Source organism: Platalea leucorodia (assembly GCF_965183815.1).
Source record: "Platalea leucorodia genome assembly, chromosome: 13".
Lineage (NCBI taxonomy): Eukaryota > Metazoa > Chordata > Aves > Pelecaniformes > Threskiornithidae > Platalea > Platalea leucorodia.
In genome coordinates this window covers 11,727,517-11,745,233 of record NC_138835.1, presented here as the reverse complement: position 1 = coordinate 11,745,233, position 17,717 = coordinate 11,727,517, and the positions used below count along the sequence as shown (strand labels likewise).

The window sequence follows — 17,717 nt, the reverse complement described above, 5'->3', positions numbered from 1 at the left end:
CACCCTCTGTGCCGGGAGCAGCAGCCGAGTGCATCACCGCACGGCAAGCACACACCGTAGACTGGTGTTCACTTGCAGCAGGCACAGGGGTGCCTAGAGACAGAGAGAGACCAAAGCCCTTCGGCCCTGAAGATCCGCAAACATCACACGACAGGGCTGTAACACCCCCCCATCCTCCATCCCTCCTTGGCGCTCACCGATCTGGCAGGAGGGCACGTCCAGGACGCCTCCGAGCAGGTCTCCCAGGGGGCTGTTCTCATCCAGCTGCTGCTGGGAACGAAGCACAGGCAGGACGGCGTTGGGCACGGCACCGGGCAGCGCGGCCGAGCGCGGGGTCTGCGCACACACGCTCCTCCCCACCACCCCTCCTTGCTCCGCTCAGCCACAAGCTCACCTCCCGCTCTGGCTCCAGGCTACCGGGACCAGCAATTTCCTCTACGTAGTTGGAAGGGAACCACAGCTGCTTCTTGCCACCATAATCTCCTCTCCACCTGGAAGAGAGGGAAGAGGCAGCATCAGCACCCACCACGGGATCCCAGAGCATCCTGACTGCGGGTCATGGGGGACAGGCATCTCCTCCATCATCTGCTTTTAGGGTTCATGGGGCTGTGCAGCTTGTGGGCAATCCCCAAACAGACGCACCCCTGAGGGGACACACCTTGGTATGGAAGGTGACACCAAGGTTTGACTGTGTCCCTGAGGGAAAAAGAAAGCTCAGGACCAACTCACCAGCCTCCTTCTTGCTTCTCCACATTCTGGATGATGGCGTTTTTGGTGAAGGTGAGCTCGTCCTCCCGCTGTGCCTTGTAGTCGAACAGGGCTTTGACTGCGCACTGCAATGAGGAGGGGTCCCATGAGTCCAGGCAGCAGATGGACACATGGACAACGAGCCCACGGGATGACAGATCACCTCCCACCGCAGACATGTTTGTTGGCAGGGCTGTCAGGCACGTCGTGTGCAGGCAGCATCCAACCTGCTGCCGGACCCTAGTGACCCTTGCAGAACGAATCAAGGCCCCCGTTTATGCCAAACCAGAGGCCACAAGTCTGTTATGGCCCTGCACAGGCACTTTCCTTCAGACCAGACCCACTGATGGGTTTAGTTTGGAGAGTTCAGAACAAGAGGCAGCCCAGCCTGGGAACCTGCAGGCTCAGCCTACAGCGTGTCTTCCTGCGTGGTCTAGAAGTGAGCGTGCAAAATAATACAGCTCTTGGAAAATAAAGAGACACTTGCTAAACCCTCAGGCCCTGCAGGTTGCTTCATGCCAGGCAGTGAGAGTGTACCTTGAAGGTGGGCATGGGGTTGGCTTCCACGTAGAACCCGGGATGGCGTCCCTCGTAAAGGGCTCCGTAGTCTGGCTCCTGTGGAAGCAAAGGGCCAGCAGTTACAACAGTGGCTCTGCAGGAGAACAGGTCCCCTACCTTGGGGCAGGTAGGGAGAGTGCCCCAGGGAAGGCACAACGCCAGAGATGATGTTGCACACAGCAAACAGATGCCCAGCCCACACTCCCTGCTGACCTGGGGCAGAGGGGCAGCAATAAATCTCACTCAAGCCAATAAATGTTTCCAACAGGGCACGAAACCCCAAGAGATGCCGACTGTGAAGCACAGAGATGGGTCACACCACTTTAAGGCACCAGCTCAAAACAGACCTGTCCATCACCCTTTGGCTTAGCTCTTCCAACGGCTGCCCACACTCACCGCTGTCCCTATCTTCTCCAGCGTCTCCTCGTTGATGGGGTACCTCAGCTTCATCTTGCGGTACAGTGGGTGCTTTTCATAGTAGCTGATCAAGTCCACCAGGCTCTCAAACTCGGAGTTGCCGAGCAGCACGGTCTGGCCCTCCTGCTGCACTCGGCAGTGTTTGATCTTCCCTTCCGCCCTGGCAGGTGGAAAGACAGAGAGAAACCACTTGGTGCCTGGCAAGAGAGGGTTTCAGCCAAAATAAAGACACCCAAGCAAAAGGTTCCCCCAAGCTGGCTGCTAACACAGCCATCTCCCATCAGAAGATGGGAGATGGGAGGAGGAGCAGGGTGCCAAAGGCTCTGGCGGGGCTGTAAGGCTTATCCAGGGCCGCCCAGGAGAGAGAAGAGCTCTGGGAGGGCTCACATCAGGCTCACATCCCCTCTACTGCTCTTTCACACACTGCAGCATCCCAGCTCCACCTCCTGCACCCACCGCCCACGGACGCACCTGAAGGAGATGGCGTAGGAGCTGGGCTCGCTCCTCTTGCGCACCAGGAAGGCTCCGTCGCGCGGCACCCTCATCAGCATGTGCTCGGCTTGGGCCCGGGTGAGGTTGGCGTGGTACCACCTTTCAGGAAAGACATGTCACTGTGCGCGGGTCTCCACACATCCGTCTCATCCCACATCTCTGCCATGCCGCACTGTTTCCCCTCCAGCCCACAAAAGACTGCCTTGAATCCTCAAAAGGAGGACAGGGAGCAGAGATCATCATATATGTAACACTGCAACAGGGCTGTCTTCTCTTTTCTGTGGGACAAGCAGGAACAGAGCCATTTGGTGACACGCGGCATGGGCGAGGGCATCCCAACCAAGCCCAGTACCTCCTTTCTTTGCGCTGAGCTTCCAGGACAAACAGCTCCATCGACAATGAAGCTGTCCAGCATGGCTGCTGTGACACAAGTGGGAACCAGAGAGCCCCAGCAAGGACAAAAGAACTGCAGCACGACCTGGGAGGTTTCCCATGGCATCCCAGCTGCCCAGTGGACACGACCCACCTCCCCAAACACACACTCACTCTTTGCTTTCATGGGCATTGGTCTGCGGCACCGGCTCTGTCAGCCTCATCTCAAACTCGTTGCACCTCAGCGGCACCTCCTGGTAGTGGGTGATGAGGTCGTAGAGGCTGTCGAACACCAGGTTGTCCGTCAGGAAGAACTTGGGGCTGCCGGCATCCTGCCGGGAATGGATCCGGCAGTGCTGCACCTTCCCATTGCGCCTGTGGAACAGGGAAGGGGTAAACCAGCGTCATCTGTGGAGATTTTGCATCTGCCTTGGGCATGGCTCCAGCGTGAGCCCACGGGAGACCCATCGTGCAAGGGTCCCAAGGGACCTGACCATTCTGCACTGGGACAGTGAGTTGACATGATGCTGGGGCACAGAAAAAGGGGAGAAACCTGCTCGTGGACCACTGGAGAATGGGACCCCACCACTGAAGATGGTGTCAAGATGAAGACTACCCCGGGAGAGACACCGAGCAGTGGGCTGGCGCCTGTGGCCCTCACCAGAAGGAGAGGGTGTAGTCTCCAACGAAGGTCTCGCTCTCTCTGACAAGGAAGGAGCCGTCGGGGGCCCCTGTCTCGATGCAGTACTCCGTCAGCAGCCGCTCCGCAATGTGCCGCCCGTCACGTCCCGCTCCCAGCTTGCCGTGAAACCACTTCTCCGTGGAGTGAAGCTCGGTGCTGTTGCTCACCTGGCAGGGGGAGAACCCACCATCTTGGGTTACTGAGGGCAGGGTCATGGTGCCAGAGTCTGCTCTGGTCAGGGGTCTTCCAACCAGGACCAGGGAGTTTCTGAAGCAGCTCCCACCCGTCCCACCACAGGATCTCCCCCTGAAGTCAGCTGGCAGTGGAGACGCTCATCCCCTTGGGCAGTCAAGTCCTTTCTCTAGGGGACAACTCACCATCATGCAAGGGAGCCCTCACCTCCTTTTGCTCTTCCTCATCCTCATTTCCTTGGTCACTGGTGGTCTCCCCAGAGTAATAGATCTTGCTGCTGGTCAGGACAAAGTAATGCGGGTTCCACTCCTGCAAGGAAACAAACTCTGGGCAAAGAGACCCCCTGATGAAGCAGCAAGTTGGCCCACCACCCATCCGTGGGATCCTCCCTTCCTGATCAGCACAAGCAGTGAGGGGTGATCGGGTTTGCGAAAGACAGTCACTGACAACACTGATTTCAGTGGAGTCACAGGAGCTTCCAAGACATCTCCCAGATCCGAAGCATGGGTTTATCAGTAGCAAAAAACTGGCATGTCATAGGTCTTACATACAAACTGGCTGCAGATCACACTGCAAACACCCCAGCACGTATTAAAAGAAGATGACCAAATGATAAGCAAATCAATGCAAAAAGAAAACATTTGACATGGATTCAGCATGGGGGATATCAGAGATGAGGATATTGGAGATGGTTATGCAGCTTTACCATTGCACTTTCCCATCTCCCAAAAACCTGTTTCACTCACGCGTGCCTTTGCCTGACAGATCCTCAGCAAAGCAAAGCAGCTGAAGAAGTGGACTGTGTATAAGTAAATGCACACAGTAAAATGAATGCTCGGTGCTTTACAAAGCAGAATGCTCGTTTAGGTGGGTTAAGTGCCACTTGGTAGGAGGCAGGCAGGTCTAGAAATGCAGGCCATCGCTAGGACTTACTGCAGCAACAGATAACAGGCTATACGGACTACACAAGAGCAGCTGCAGTGCATCAGCCCAGAGCTCCCTCTAGCTCAGCCTTCTGCCTCTAACAAGGGCCCACAGGAGATGCCTACGGGAAGAGCACAGGAGAGAGCCAGCATAAAAACTCCCCCCGCCTTCAGAGACTCCTAAGAAACAGGATAGACCAACGGCCTCTTAGATCATTTGCACCGCAGCCCTTCCTTCCAGCACCACACAGTGCCTTACGGAGTCACCACGTCATTTACGGAGCCCACAGAGCGGGGCCAGGGTGACAGCAGCAGAGAGAGACGTACGTGATTGATGGGGTCTTCCAGGTAGAGGATCCCATTCTTGATGGAGTTGCTGATGTCATTCTCTGAATACATTACGGACGTGGGTAACTCCTCGTAAGCACTGCCCTCTGCCAGCTTCTTGTGCTGTGGGATGAGAGAGCGGGTCAGGCACCTTGAGGGGAGCAGGCACCCCAAAAGCAGCATGGATTTCCTGGTGAACAACCCTAAAACTCCAGATCTGCTGCAGTGGGTTCCTCCAGACTAAAAGGACCAAGGTAAGACCCATGCCACAGAGCTCATCATGTGGCACTAAAGTCCCACCCTTTCTTCCCAGAGGGGATGCCTGCAGCAGAAACACCAACATCCCCTAAACTCTCAAGAAAGGCAGCACCCAGCTGCTGAGCTCATTTCCCAGCAGCTCCTCTGAAGCAAGAGAGCTCTTTGTCTCAATTGTTTTTAGCACCAGGTCTCCACTTCCAACCCTGCACTGCCAACCAGCCCCTTCCAGAAGTAAGCAGTTGCCCTTGGTCCCACACCCTCACCCCATCTGCCCCCATTCTCTCCACTGAGGAGCCTTGCTGGGCAAGGGAGTTCACCTTGATGAGAATCTTCCTCTTGAGCTGGTTTGGAGAGGGAAGGCCATCAGCAGAAATATCTACTGGTTTGGTCAAGAGCATGTCTCCAAAGACCTTCTTGAAATTCTGAGCCATGTTCCTCTGCTGAGCGATGCTGCAGTGGTCCTCAATGGACAGAATGACAGGGAAACTGGCAGAAGGAAAAGAGCCGTCAGAACCAGCACGGTGTCTGGATGGAACCAACACCTTCTGAGCTCTGTTTCAAACCCTGGCCTCTGTGCCTTCAAAGAGCAGTTTGCATCAACAGCGATCTGTGCTGTCTTGAGCATTCAACGTCACCACCCTACAGCAAGGCTTCCCCAACGCTGCTGGCAATGCACAGGGTGGCAAAGGACTGGAAAACTACTGGGGTTTACCCAAGGTCTTCCCTCCCACAACTTTTTTTCTGGGTGAAATCTCCCCTTGGCTGGGAGACACAACGTGGTTGCTTTCCACCGAATCCCAGGCACGTGGTCTTGTGTGGGGTCGCTGGATAAAGGTGGGCTTCACTTTGCTACAGCCTTGGCTCTACCCTCTCTTTGCCTTCCTGGCAGCTCTGCTAGCTGAAGTCCAAGTCCCTGCTGTACTCACTCGGAGGTGACAAAGGCATGCTCCTTGATAGTGACCAAGACGTCAGAGAACTTGATCTTGGTGGTTAAGGTGTGTCCGTGGTAGATCACCGGCATACCATCAGGACCATCCCAGCAATCCACTGAAAGAGACCCACAGGGGAAACTTATCCCAAAGGCTGGAATATAGGCAGGACACGGACATGAGATGGACTGAACTATGCGCTGCCGGGAACTGTGTTGGATGGTAATAAAGGAGCAAGGTGAAAGTCCAGATCTTTCTGGGGGACCAAAAGCTTGGGCACATACCACCCAGTCCCACAGAAGCAAACGACCTCAGCCCTTTCAGCACATCATGGTGACAATGCTGCCAGCGGCACATCAACCTTCAGCCCTGCCTTCCACGCAAAGCCTTCCCTGACCACCGCGACGACGGAGACAGAAGTGCCGGCTCCGGGTACTCACGTTCAATACAGCGGCATCCCATGCGCAAGCAGCGGGCGTACGCCTCCAGCGAGGACTCGCTCGAGAACTGGTCCCCCGTCAGGTACCTTTCATGTGAGAGAACACATCAGCAAAGCAACACGCTCACCACGGGCATGGAGGCATGGATGTCTGCTGGGACATCGTGGACCTGCCTCTGCAATGTAAGGAACGGCGAGAGCGACTTTCCCCCAGACCTGCCATCTTCCCCGGGGAGGGGTTCAGCTCTGCCCCTACTGCAAGGGGCTGCAAGCACTACTCTGAGGTCCAGCCTTGCGGCTGGCTCTTGAGATAAGCCTCAAAGAGCGATATCAGTGTTGGTGACACAAAGAGCCCCCTGCACCCGCCAGAAGCAGCCCGAGAGCAGAGTTAGACCAGCTCTTGTAGGCAGACAGGAGCTCGCTGCCTGCCCTCCAGGCTGTCAGCTGGCTTAGGCTCTTGGTCCTTTGAATTTGGGCTAAGGTTCTGCCACTGCATCCCATGAACAGGGAGCACAGACAGAGGCTGTCTGCAAAGAAAGCAGTTCCTGCAAGATTCTTCTAGCAGCAGAGAAGGAAAATGGCCAATTTCAGCCTGCCAGGTTTCTATCACATCTGTCCCTAGAGGCTGTGGAAGATGACACTGCTAATGGTAAGAAATCGCCAGAGTGACAGCCCGGGACCCGAAAGCACAGTCTGTGCAGATGTGTGCTGCGCTGACAAGACCAGAGCACAACACTGGTGGTTAAATGATGGAGGGAGGACTGGGGCACCAAGAGGAAGGTCTCTGATGTACTGACCCCGGGTTGGAAAAGTCTACTTGACCCATCAACTGGGATCGGGAAGAATCAGGAGAATCCCACCCTGGCACAGGGGAAGAGGAGAGAGCCATCCCCTAATCCTTACGTGTTGTGTGAGGAGGAGATCCAGTAATGGGAGAGCGGGTTGTTCATGTTCTCCAGACACACCATGTCCAGTTGTGAGTTCCAGATGCTGTTCTCTTTGGAAAACAGGAAGGTGAGAAACTGCTCAGGAAGAAACAGAAGCGTGTTAATGGTGCGGAGGAGCCAGGTGCTGTGGTTTAGCTTCACACACATCTCACCCGCCGTGCCAGCAGGTACCGAGCAGGTAGCTATTTTCTAAGCTCAGCACAGACTGACCAGAGGCAACCAAGACAGCACACAAGCTACCTGACCCAGCGTGCTCAAGTAATCACAGCTTAGGCATTGCCACCTATCCTCTGAGCTGTGCCAGATATCTGTGTACAAATCCTTGGACCCAGCTGGAGACAAATGAATTGCTCTGCATTTTATTTTGCAGCTCACATGGCAGGCAATAGCTCACCAAGGCCATGTGGGTCAAGGGACCTTTGTGTGGGAGTTGGTGCAGAGTGCCAGTGATGTGGTCATTTCCAGGTTTTTTTATTCTTTTGTTTTCAGCTCTTCTTTCTTTGAAAATATCCTTAAATGCCCCAAAGGGGCATTAAGCCAAATGCAGCCCCTTTCCTCCTCCAAATGAAGTGCCTGATGAGCACTCCCAGCTGCACACATTCAGCACAAGAGCCCAGAAGTCATTCCCTTTGCCAGCCAGCTCTTGTGCAAGGTGGTGACCCACCACGTTCATCTCGCACAGCAATGCAGCTTACAGGAGCTGTGAGCCTTTAAGCACTGCCACCCCGCAGTGAAGACACCGACAGTAGAGGTGTCAGACCACAGCACATCGCACTGGGGATGTCACACCCTACTCCACCCCCCTCCCTACACACCAGCATTCAAGGTGTCTTACTTCGTCCAGGGAGAAATAAGGCTCGTCGATCTCCCTCAAAGGGTCTCTCAGAAAGTTGAACATGAATTCCTGTACCTGAAGGGTATCTGCAGCCCAGAGCTCCTGCGAGCCCCAAGAGAGACATAAAAAAGAAACCATTTCAGAAAGTATTATTCAAAACCACGTGCAGCTCATCCAACTAGAAGCTTTAACCATTAAGGAGGCAGTTTTTAATGTAAGACCATCTCTGCCAGGAATTCAACTGTCAGCACAAACACCGGATAGCACGCAACTGCAGAAATCTGCCCTGTTTCTAAGTGGTCTTCATTTTCTCAATGCGAAGCATTTTTCTCTCTGATAGCTCCTTTGCACATCTGCCATCCCTCCTCCTTCAGGAGCAGAAGCCAACTCGGCTTCCTTTTGCTTCTCTCTCTCCCTGGGTGTCTTTCATTAGGCCATCCAAACGGCTGCCTCTCTTCGCTGGTTAACTCTCCGCTTGCAGGCCATGGGCAGGGCGGTGGCGGTGGGAGACGGGGAGGATGGTGCAAAGCAGGAGGCCCCACACTCTCACGTGAGGCATGGCAGTGCTTTTGTGAGCCACCCCTGTCCTCTTGGAGAAGGAGACCAGCAACGAGATGGGAGTGCGGCAAGAGTCTAAATAAGGGGTCTGGGCAGCCTGCGAACATGCTGCTTGTGCCTGCATGTGTGTCCGAGCGTGCATGCTGTGCTTGCTGAATGACCTGAGATTGCTTTTAAGCAGAAAGGTCAGCAATCGAATCAATCGGCTGCTCCTCAGGAGCTGCTGAGACCTCCTGAGCAGATAGGATGGACCACGACACTTCAGCTGCTGCAAACCTGCAGTACCGGCCGAGGTCACAGGGACTGGGTCAGTCTCCAGTGACCGGTTCCTCCCTCCTGGGGCCTCCACTCCTCTCAGGTCTTCTGCTCTTGGTCCCTTTTCTGACCAGGGTGCCTGGCTGAGGCCAGGTTTACCCTCACCAGCACTTCCCCTGCATCACCTCCTGCTCTAGGAAGGATGCGCTCAGGTCGCGGCCGTGCCAGGCAGAGCACCCTACAACCAAATCATCCCAGCTCCATGGCAAGGCCACCCTTGCAAGCATCCCTACCAATACCGGTGCCTACCCCCTGGTCCCTCCCCTGGGCCTGTGTCGAGCTCACCCTCTGGTACTCCAGCAAGAACTTCTGCAACTCCAGCAGCGACACCCTGAAGTGCTCAGACCTTTCTCCACCCCTGAAAAGCAGAGAGAGAGAAGCTTCGGTCACTCATGCAGCACATCATGACCAACTGTTATCGGCATCGTGTCAGATGCCATCCGCATGTGCAAGCCAAGACGTGCCCAGAGCAAGCAGGGCTGCAAAAGCCTGCAGTAGGATGAGCAGAGAAAGCTGAGGAGGGCACGCCAGCAAACGCACAGCAGCTGAGATTATATGTCCACATCTTAGAGCCAGGGACTGCTCCAGGAGCAGTCCAGGATTCGCACTGCCAAGGGTACAACAATGTGAAACTCTGGTGAAGGGCAGCAAAAATCATCAGAGGGACTGATTTGTACAAAAAAAAAAATAGAGGGTCTGGCTTGTACAAGAGTCAAAAGAACTAAATAGGTGCAGGGCAGTCAAGGGGTGATTGTAGACAGGACAGAGCCACAGGTATCCAAAGGACATGGACTCAAGGAGGCAGGGCAAGGAACGAAGGAGGGAAGCGCTTGTAGCTGATTATCTCAAAAGACTTGTCCATGAACGTACCAAGATGCAATGGACAGCCAGGGCCATGTTGGGGACTAACACCAAAAAACCCAGGAATGGACTGGGCAGGGCTGGCTGCCCTGGGCAGAAGGATGAGTCAGATGGTCTGCTGAGGTCCCTGCCAACTCTCTTTTCTATAGTTACAAGAAAAAAGAGAGGAAACCATGGGGGATTACCTGGACAAGTTAACAAGTCTTTCACTCTTTAGCTTCCAAGTCTAAATTCAAGCTCTTTTTGTCACAGCTGAGATGGGCACAGGGCAGTGAAGGGCACCACAGGCACTGCCTGGAGAGGAGCCAGAGGGGAGGCGGCTCCCTGTGCCCAGCCGGTGCAGTCCCTGGCCTTGTGGCCAACCGGCACCAACCGCGAGGATAACCTTTGGGAGATGGCTCAAGGTCTGATTATTTAACATAAACCAACTGACCGTTTCTGGAGGTGGCTGACCTGGGCTGGATGTCAGTGGGATCTCTGGGAAGAAGAGACCCTTACTGACCTGAGCTGAAGTGTCTACAGCAAAGATGCTTATTTAGAGTGCAAAAACGCAAGCACCGCAGCAGCAAGCAAGAGGTGTGCAGCATTCCTCCTCCCTGACATGCTGCTGCAGGCACTAAGGCACGTTACGGAGCAAAAGAAAACAGCCTTTCCCCCAGCAAACACAGAGAATTATCCACCTTTCTAGGAACGGGACATCCATCTGCAAAAGAAGCACAAGCATTAGGTTTGGACTCAATCTCACCAACGTATGTGAAAGCACAAATTGATCAAGAAGGTAACGGGGACAGCAAACCAGCACTGTGCAGCCCTGCTTTCCTACAGCCGTTTCTCACACACCACCTCCCTCGTCCCCAGCAGCCCAAGCAGCCCCATGCTAACCAGCCTAAAGCAATAACTTCTTTACTCCCTGGCATCCCTGGCCCAGATGTAGGAGACAAGAGCTATTAGCTGAGGGCAGCAGGGTTAAAAAGGCGATTAAGAGGGAATGCTCAATAACAAATATGGTCTCTCCCTCCCCATCCTGGCCCTGGAGAATTCAGCTCTTACCATTTTCTGGGCGCTGAACATCAGGCTGCGGTAGAGCTGTGCAAACTGCCCGTACGTAATATCCCCGTTCCTCTGCTCCACGTCCTGTGGCAAAAAAAAAAAAAACCCAGAGGTTTTACAGGGGCCACAGGCAACTCTACACGGCATGAGGAATGTCTCCTCCCACCACGATTCCCGGGGGAAAAGGAGGAAGAAAAGGCCAAAGCCTGGCCAGACTTTGCCTCCTGCCTCTGCACATCTCTGCTGGGGCCAGCGGGACCCCGCAGTGCCCAGGACACAGGCACAGCCTAAACCAAGTTACGCGATTCCCCAAGCTCACCCACATAAAGGCATCACAGCGCTGATAAAAGGGTTACTGCTTCCTTGAATAGTTACAAAAGGATCATTTCAATTTTTTGTTCGCAGAGAGCACCTGAAGCGCCTGGAAACTGTAAGACCCAAAGTGTACCATTTCCTTTGGCCTTGGAGTTTAGTGCTGGTGGAAATGGCTGGTGGAAATGGCTGGTCACCACGAGATGACCCTTCATTCCCGGGTCTGCAGGGATGCTGGCAGAGCCGGCTGCCTGTCACTCAATGGCAGTGGGTTGCAGGACCCGGGATGCAGGACCTGAGATGTAGGACCAGCTGGCCTCGCTGCCTGTCCTCCTGCACCCTACCCCACCAGGGCAAAGCCCCAGACCAGAGCCAGGAGCAATGTGGGGAGCGGGGGAGGCAGGGTGGGGCAAAGAGAGGGCGCTGGCCACAAACGGGCCAGGGTGCGGCACCCAGTGGGAGCTGGCACCTCTTCAGTCGCCACCGTGGGTGGGGGCCCTCCTGGGAAAGGCTGGGAGCCTCTGCAATATGCAAACGTGCTGTGGGAGTTTAACCACCACCAGGTTTTGCTCAAAGGCAGGCAACAGCCTGCTGAGGGTCCCCAGAGTGAACGAGGAGAGCGGAGGGGTCACGCACTCACCGTGAGTCTCTCCCGCAGGAACCTCATGTTGGGGACACGGTAGTTGACCTGAGACAGCATGTTCTTCAGATCCTTGGCAGAGATCCTGGCTCGGCAGGGGAAAGAGGGGAAACACTTTCAGCAGGTCTGGGACGGAGTGGTCTCACCCTGGGACCGGGACACCACATGCACCGAGCGGCTGTGCCCAAAGGGGCATCAGCTGGGACACACAAGGATGGATGCGTGACCCCAGAAGGATGCTGGGCTTGGGACCAAAGGCAGAACAGAAGAACATTTTCCACCCCAACGAGCTCTGCATCTATGCCGCACGTGGGGAGCAGAGAGAGGTGCTTGCACCCCGATGGGAACTGGAAGCACTGCTCCTGCAAGCTCCCAGCACTGCAGGGCGAGTCTCAGCACTCTCATCCCACTCGAGCTGATGCTGCAACAGGCGCGTATTGCCTACTGCTTTATGGGAACGGCCGGGGAGAAGCACTTTTCAACTATCTGTGCCCCAACATGGATACTGGGTGACCAAATCCCTTCCAAAACCCCCTCCCTAGCCTGCAGAGGGAGCTGGAAGAGGGCAGGTTTTGCAAGTGGTTTGGACCCTGCTAATTTTATCCTAAAGAGAGGAAAAAAGCCATTTTCAGTGTCTAGCCACAGGCACAGTGCTGCCCCGTCGTGCCCAGCTGTGCTCCCCAGCCATTGCCACGCACTGCTGGCACGGGGCAGCCAGCGCGGCTGTCCTCCCCCCGAGGCCCTTCGCACCAAACGTGCCCGTTCCTGGACCGGAGAGGGCTCCGGTGCCAACCCTGAGTGGGATCCCGCACCCAGGTGGGCAGAGACAGGCAGCAGGAGCCCTGGGCCACCCCTGCCTGCTCCGCGTTGTTCCCCCATGGGGCAACAGCCCTGCAGCGAGAAAAAACACGGATGCCTCCCATCTGCAGGATTTAAGAAGCCGAGAGGTCTGCGTGCAATCATTTTCTGGCAGCTCCTGCCTTAAAAGCAAGTCCTCTGAGTCCGCCCCAGCAATCACAGATGCTGCTTTTGCCCCCCGCTAAGCGAGTGGGAGCCCAGGACCTTACAGGATGCTCCTCCATCCCGCAAAGCGTAGGGCAGGTCTGTCCCTGGGAACGCTCACAGCTTTGGGACGCAAATATAAATATGACAGGGAAGATGCCCTGTGCAGGGGTGACGGTGTCATCTGCAGCGATGCGGAGGGGCAGCATGAACCACGTCTCTTTTATGCTCTCCCCTGGAAATGGGAGTGATATCAAACGACACAGAAAGGAGGAGGGACGGAGGGAGCCCCAAGGAGAGGGAGAAACCGGCTGGTGTCAGGCGCTGCAGAGACGAGAGCCTCCGCAGCCGGCGGGACACAGAGAGCCCTTGTTTCTGGGCTCAGAGCCGCAGGGGGCCGGGACGCACGCACGGCCAGAGGAGGACCTGGCCTGGCTCCCGTGCCGTGCCCAAGGCCAGCACTCGGCCGGCTGAGGACCGTGCAGGCAGTGTCCTGCCGCTCGCTGGCAGGACAGGAAAAAAAAAAAAAAAGCTGGCAAATGGCACCAGCCTCCCCTTCCCTCCCAGCTGTATGAGCTACGGAGCCAGCAACACGCTCTCAGCCCAAGCTTTGGTATCTGCCCCCTGCACCTCCACCTCCCCTGGCAGGAGAAGTTACCCCTGGGGCTCAGGGTGAGCGTTTTGGGGAGGGGAGCCTGCCCTTTCCCTTCTCCAGCGCACCCAGCATCCATGGCCACGTGCAGGGTGCTGTGCAACCCCCAGGGCACGGGAGTCCCAGCTATGGGGTCCTGGGTGACAGGGAAATGGGGCGATGCGGGGGGGAGCGAGCCAAGAGCGCAATGGTGGCTCGTGAGAGATGCCCTTGTGTGCCAAGGACCGCAGCATGCGGCAGCTCTCGTGGGACCCCTGAGGGGACACCCAGAGTCCCCAGGGCCACCCAGCAGCAATCCCCCCTTAGTGAGAGGCTGAGACTGCAAAAAAGCTCTTGGAGAAAGAGCAGGAGGGGCTGCAGCAGCAGGACCAGCAGCGGGCGCCCGGCTCTGGTGACGCTGGGCTGTTTTGCAGGGAGGCGTCAGACCGCGCCCCTGCTCATCGATGTGACGGCACCAGCAGAGGCGAGAGCAAACCCTGTAAAAGCTGTGACCAGCATTTCCCTCTGCTTCAGTAGGAGGATGGGGTATGGAAGGATTTTATTTATTGTGTGTTACTAATAACGTTGAAGTGTTGGAGACCTTGGATAAACAGCTTGGTAGTATTTTGAGACCAGAAAGTAAAAACAAAATAAATAAACTAATTTCTTCTACGGAAGTTTTTTAAGGTTTCATGACAAACAGGCCACAGGACAGATCCAGCCCTCTCACAGGGGATGAAAACATTCCCCGCTCCGGCCTCCAGTGCTGTAACTCTGCTCCCAGCCATGGGCAGCTCTCCTAGCCAGAGGTGAAACATTCTCCTCCGCAGCAGTTAGGAAAAAACCCCCAGCATCCTGTTATCCTCCTCTTTCCACCTAACCTCCCCTGGAAAAACAAATACCCAAAGGCCCAGCAGCCAGTGAAAACAGCCAACATCTGCCGGCGTGCTGGAAGGTATGCACAGGCACCCAGCCGGGAGAAGGCGGAAAGGAAAGGGCTCCGACGCAGGAGGCTGGGGCGCGGGGCGAGCGCGGGGTACACGAACACCGGGAACGATTTCTTCAGCTGCCAAAAACCTGCCCGTTCTGGGAAGGACCAAGAATGGTTTGCAAAAGAAGTCTTTTTTAAAAAAAACACAACTCACTGTTCCCTTTTCAAACCCATTTTGAGGCTGAGAAGCAAAAGCAAAGAGCCCAGCGACACCAAAGTTAATGCTGAAATGCCTCATAAGGGCAAAGACTTCATCCAAGAGATGTATATGCCCCATAACCGCTGCCTCTACTTTGCAGAAAACACACAGATGCTTGTAAAATGGGGAGACCCAAAAATCTTTCCGCATTCCCCCTCTAATGCTGCTTTGCTCCTTTCACTGCCTGGGCTGGAGCAGCAGCTCTGCTAATTAAGCAGTTGGCATTGAAACCTCTCCCCTCCTCCTGGTTGACGGGTAAGGAATGTATCATATTTTGCTGCCTTAATTCTAAATCATAGAATCATAGAATCATTGAGGTTGGAAAAGACCTTTAAGATCATCGAGTCCAACTGTTAACCTAGCACTGCCAAGTCCACCACAAAGTGCTAATAGAAAGATGATATTAAGAAAAACAAAGAGAGATGCAACAGGCTGGCTTTCAGCTCTGCTGACCATGCCTCGGGCAGACAAATCTATACATGCAATCATCTCCTTTGTCCTGTTGGGATGCCATTTCATCAATTTACTGTATAACCAGATGAGGATGAGGATAAGGACCAATTTTTTCCTTTTCTCCTGCATTCATGCTCCAAAACCCCCACGCAGCCACCCCTGCACCTGCCTCAGCGCTCTCCGTTGCTGAATTAGGAAATATTACGCCCGGTCACCACTGAAAACCAGTACAGCGCACATAAAATCCAAGCCTGGATTTGAAAGGTGTATGGCGCATGCAGAGCAGCTGCAATAGATTAAAGGCGCCTCTCCTTCCCTTTCTGGCTCTGCGATGGTTTATCCCTCCTCCGCAAAATCCCTGTGCACCCAACGGTGCTCTCGCCACGCCACAATATAAATCATTGCAAAGGCAAAAATGTCCAATGCAGCAGGATTTCCCCAATGCAACACACTTCTGCTCCCCTCCGAGATGCAGACAGGTTGAATTTAACCCCTGGCTGCCCGCAGCAGGGCTGTCTGCCTGTCCTGGCTGGGAAGGAGGGACACAGCAGCGGGGACCAAAATGGGATGAGAAGACCTGCTTGCTTCTCCTAATGAGTACAGAGCAGTGATTTTCGCCTGCCGATCCACAGGACTGACCTGTCTGACCGCGGTCACCCACAGCTCCCCAGTGGCGTGCCCCTGGCACAGACAGCTTGGTTTGTGGGGTGAATTTCTTGGCAGGAGCTTGCTGCAAGGATGAGAAGGACTCCAGGGCTCAGGGTGAAGCATGGAAATTGGTAGCAGCATGAGATCAATGGCGTTGGCAGGGACCAAGCGGAGGATGCTCTGGAGCCCAGAGATCTGCCCGGTGCTCTGCAGTGAGCCCTGCCTGGGCACCCGGGCACATAAGAGGGGCAGATGGGACCCAGGTGCTCCACCGCAGCCGGGGGCACGAGCTGATGTGTGAGCGATGCCTCCAGCACTGCCCTCTCCAGAGCAGGACTGGAGGAATCCCCCTGCCCCGGGGGAGCACAGTAACATGGCAATCAATGCTGAAAGGCTAATGGGCTCAGTTAACATCACGGGGGAAAAGCGTGTCCCAGGGATGAAAGGAGGCAAATAACAGCACCGCGGGAAGAGGAGACCGGCTGCCAGGGAAAGCAGGCGACAGCAGCGGTGGCAGAAAGTAGAGCATGGTTATCTCCTCATGATGGGTCATGACCCAATTCCCTTCCCTTATCTTCTCACGACGGGTTCAAGCATGACATTTCCTCTGCTAGGACATCAGTAAGCATTCACCCAAGAACCCCACAACCAGCAGCCCTGCTGCAGCCCATCAGCCTAGAAGCCGAGCAGTGGGATGATCCATGGCCTCATGGGCCTCAGAGGAGGAGAATAAAGCAAACAGGGTGGAGAGTAACAAACACAACCCAGCTCAGCCCTGACGGGGTGGCCGGAGCTGCCTGTTGGCTCTTCGGTGTCTGCTTCCTCGAGTGATGCCAGCGGGCGGTGAAGGTGTTTCACAGCTATGGGCTCTCAAGGTGTTACAGCTGGGAAGTAGGTCAGGGAAACAAGACAAATTTTTTATGCTTTTTTAATTCAGTGAAAATTAGCTAGGGAAGTATTGGGACTTGGATTAAGGTTCCTTGGAAATGAAAATTAAAAACTTAAAGAACCCAACAAAAAATCCAAAGCAAAGGCTAGGGTTTCAAGTCAAAAGTAAACCCTTCTGGCTCAAACCCTTCTGTGAATGTGCACGTCTGTGCAAGCGAGCGTTTTCTCTCTTCTTACCTGTCTTCCCGGTTGCGGTCCAGCGAGTAGAACTGCTTCCGGAGCCACCTACACGGAAGGGCACAAACACGCACACGCTTAGCCCCGGCTCCTCAACAACAAGCCCCTTTGGTTTGCCACTGTCTCTGGAAGATGCTCAACGCCACGCCGTCCACTCCCACAGCCCTCCTTCCCACCAGAGAACTTGGCTCTGCTCCCCTTCCAGAGGCAGCCTACCCTATTTTCATGCAGGCAACCTGCCCCCCTTTAAAACTGTCCCTGCCTGAAAGTGAGTCCACACATAAGACAAAAAAAAAAAAAAAAAAAAAAAAAAAAAAATCAAAGGTACTCTCTTCTACATGCCTCTGCACTGAATTGCTACAGATAATACAGGCCGCGCACACATAAAAACATCTGTTTCGTGGTAAAGCTCCTTCTCCCTGCATGCATGTGAGATCAAACTCTGGCCACGGACGATGTAGCACAGCAGGTCAATGGGATGAAGCCTGAGCGCAGAGGCAGGAGTGCCAGGTCAGCGCGGCTCAGAGAGGGAAGGAGACGCTGTCACTGTGCTCACCTTTTTCTGTCAAAAAAGGACAGAAAAGGGAAAAAAAAGAAAACAAGTGCAGGGCACGTTCCTCACCTTTCAATCTGCAGGGGGGTGGCAGCCCTTAGAGTGTCTGCCACCAGCCAGTTCAGCCCCTTGATCCACATATTGACCTCGTCCTCGGAAGTGGCTGCAGAAAGTGCACAGGAGAAATGGGAGGAAGGGATGTAGAAGCTGACCACCAACCCAAACCTCCTGCGACTGTCCCCAGCATCTTATATCCCCTAT

The 17,717-nt window shown here is 54.9% G+C and overlaps 1 protein-coding gene across 4 annotated transcripts in view; it reads right to left on the bottom strand.

Annotated features, from left to right (window-relative positions):
- PLCG1 (phospholipase C gamma 1) overlaps positions 1-17,717 on the bottom strand; it is a 49,807-nt gene that overhangs the window by 7,623 nt on the left and 24,467 nt on the right. For 2 of the 4 annotated variants that reach the window (XM_082325762.1, XM_082325764.1), the window contains exons 3-23: positions 17,526-17,619; positions 16,904-16,951; positions 11,855-11,939; positions 10,903-10,986; positions 10,533-10,555; positions 9,277-9,349; positions 8,119-8,220; positions 7,240-7,358; positions 6,338-6,423; positions 5,895-6,015; positions 5,286-5,454; positions 4,711-4,833; positions 3,668-3,769; positions 3,248-3,435; positions 2,761-2,961; positions 2,194-2,313; positions 1,702-1,882; positions 1,285-1,362; positions 730-833; positions 395-491; positions 198-270 (exon numbers count right to left, since the gene is read on the bottom strand). In XM_082325762.1, the coding sequence (XP_082181888.1) occupies positions 198-270; positions 395-491; positions 730-833; positions 1,285-1,362; positions 1,702-1,882; positions 2,194-2,313; positions 2,761-2,961; positions 3,248-3,435; positions 3,668-3,769; positions 4,711-4,833; positions 5,286-5,454; positions 5,895-6,015; positions 6,338-6,423; positions 7,240-7,358; positions 8,119-8,220; positions 9,277-9,349; positions 10,533-10,555; positions 10,903-10,986; positions 11,855-11,939; positions 16,904-16,951; positions 17,526-17,619 (2,271 nt within the window). The remainder of the gene's footprint in view (positions 1-197; positions 271-394; positions 492-729; positions 834-1,284; positions 1,363-1,701; positions 1,883-2,193; positions 2,314-2,760; positions 2,962-3,247; positions 3,436-3,667; positions 3,770-4,710; positions 4,834-5,285; positions 5,455-5,894; positions 6,016-6,337; positions 6,424-7,239; positions 7,359-8,118; positions 8,221-9,276; positions 9,350-10,532; positions 10,556-10,902; positions 10,987-11,854; positions 11,940-16,903; positions 16,952-17,525; positions 17,620-17,717) is intronic. The other 2 variants (XM_082325763.1, XM_082325765.1) reach the window with 1 other exon arrangement.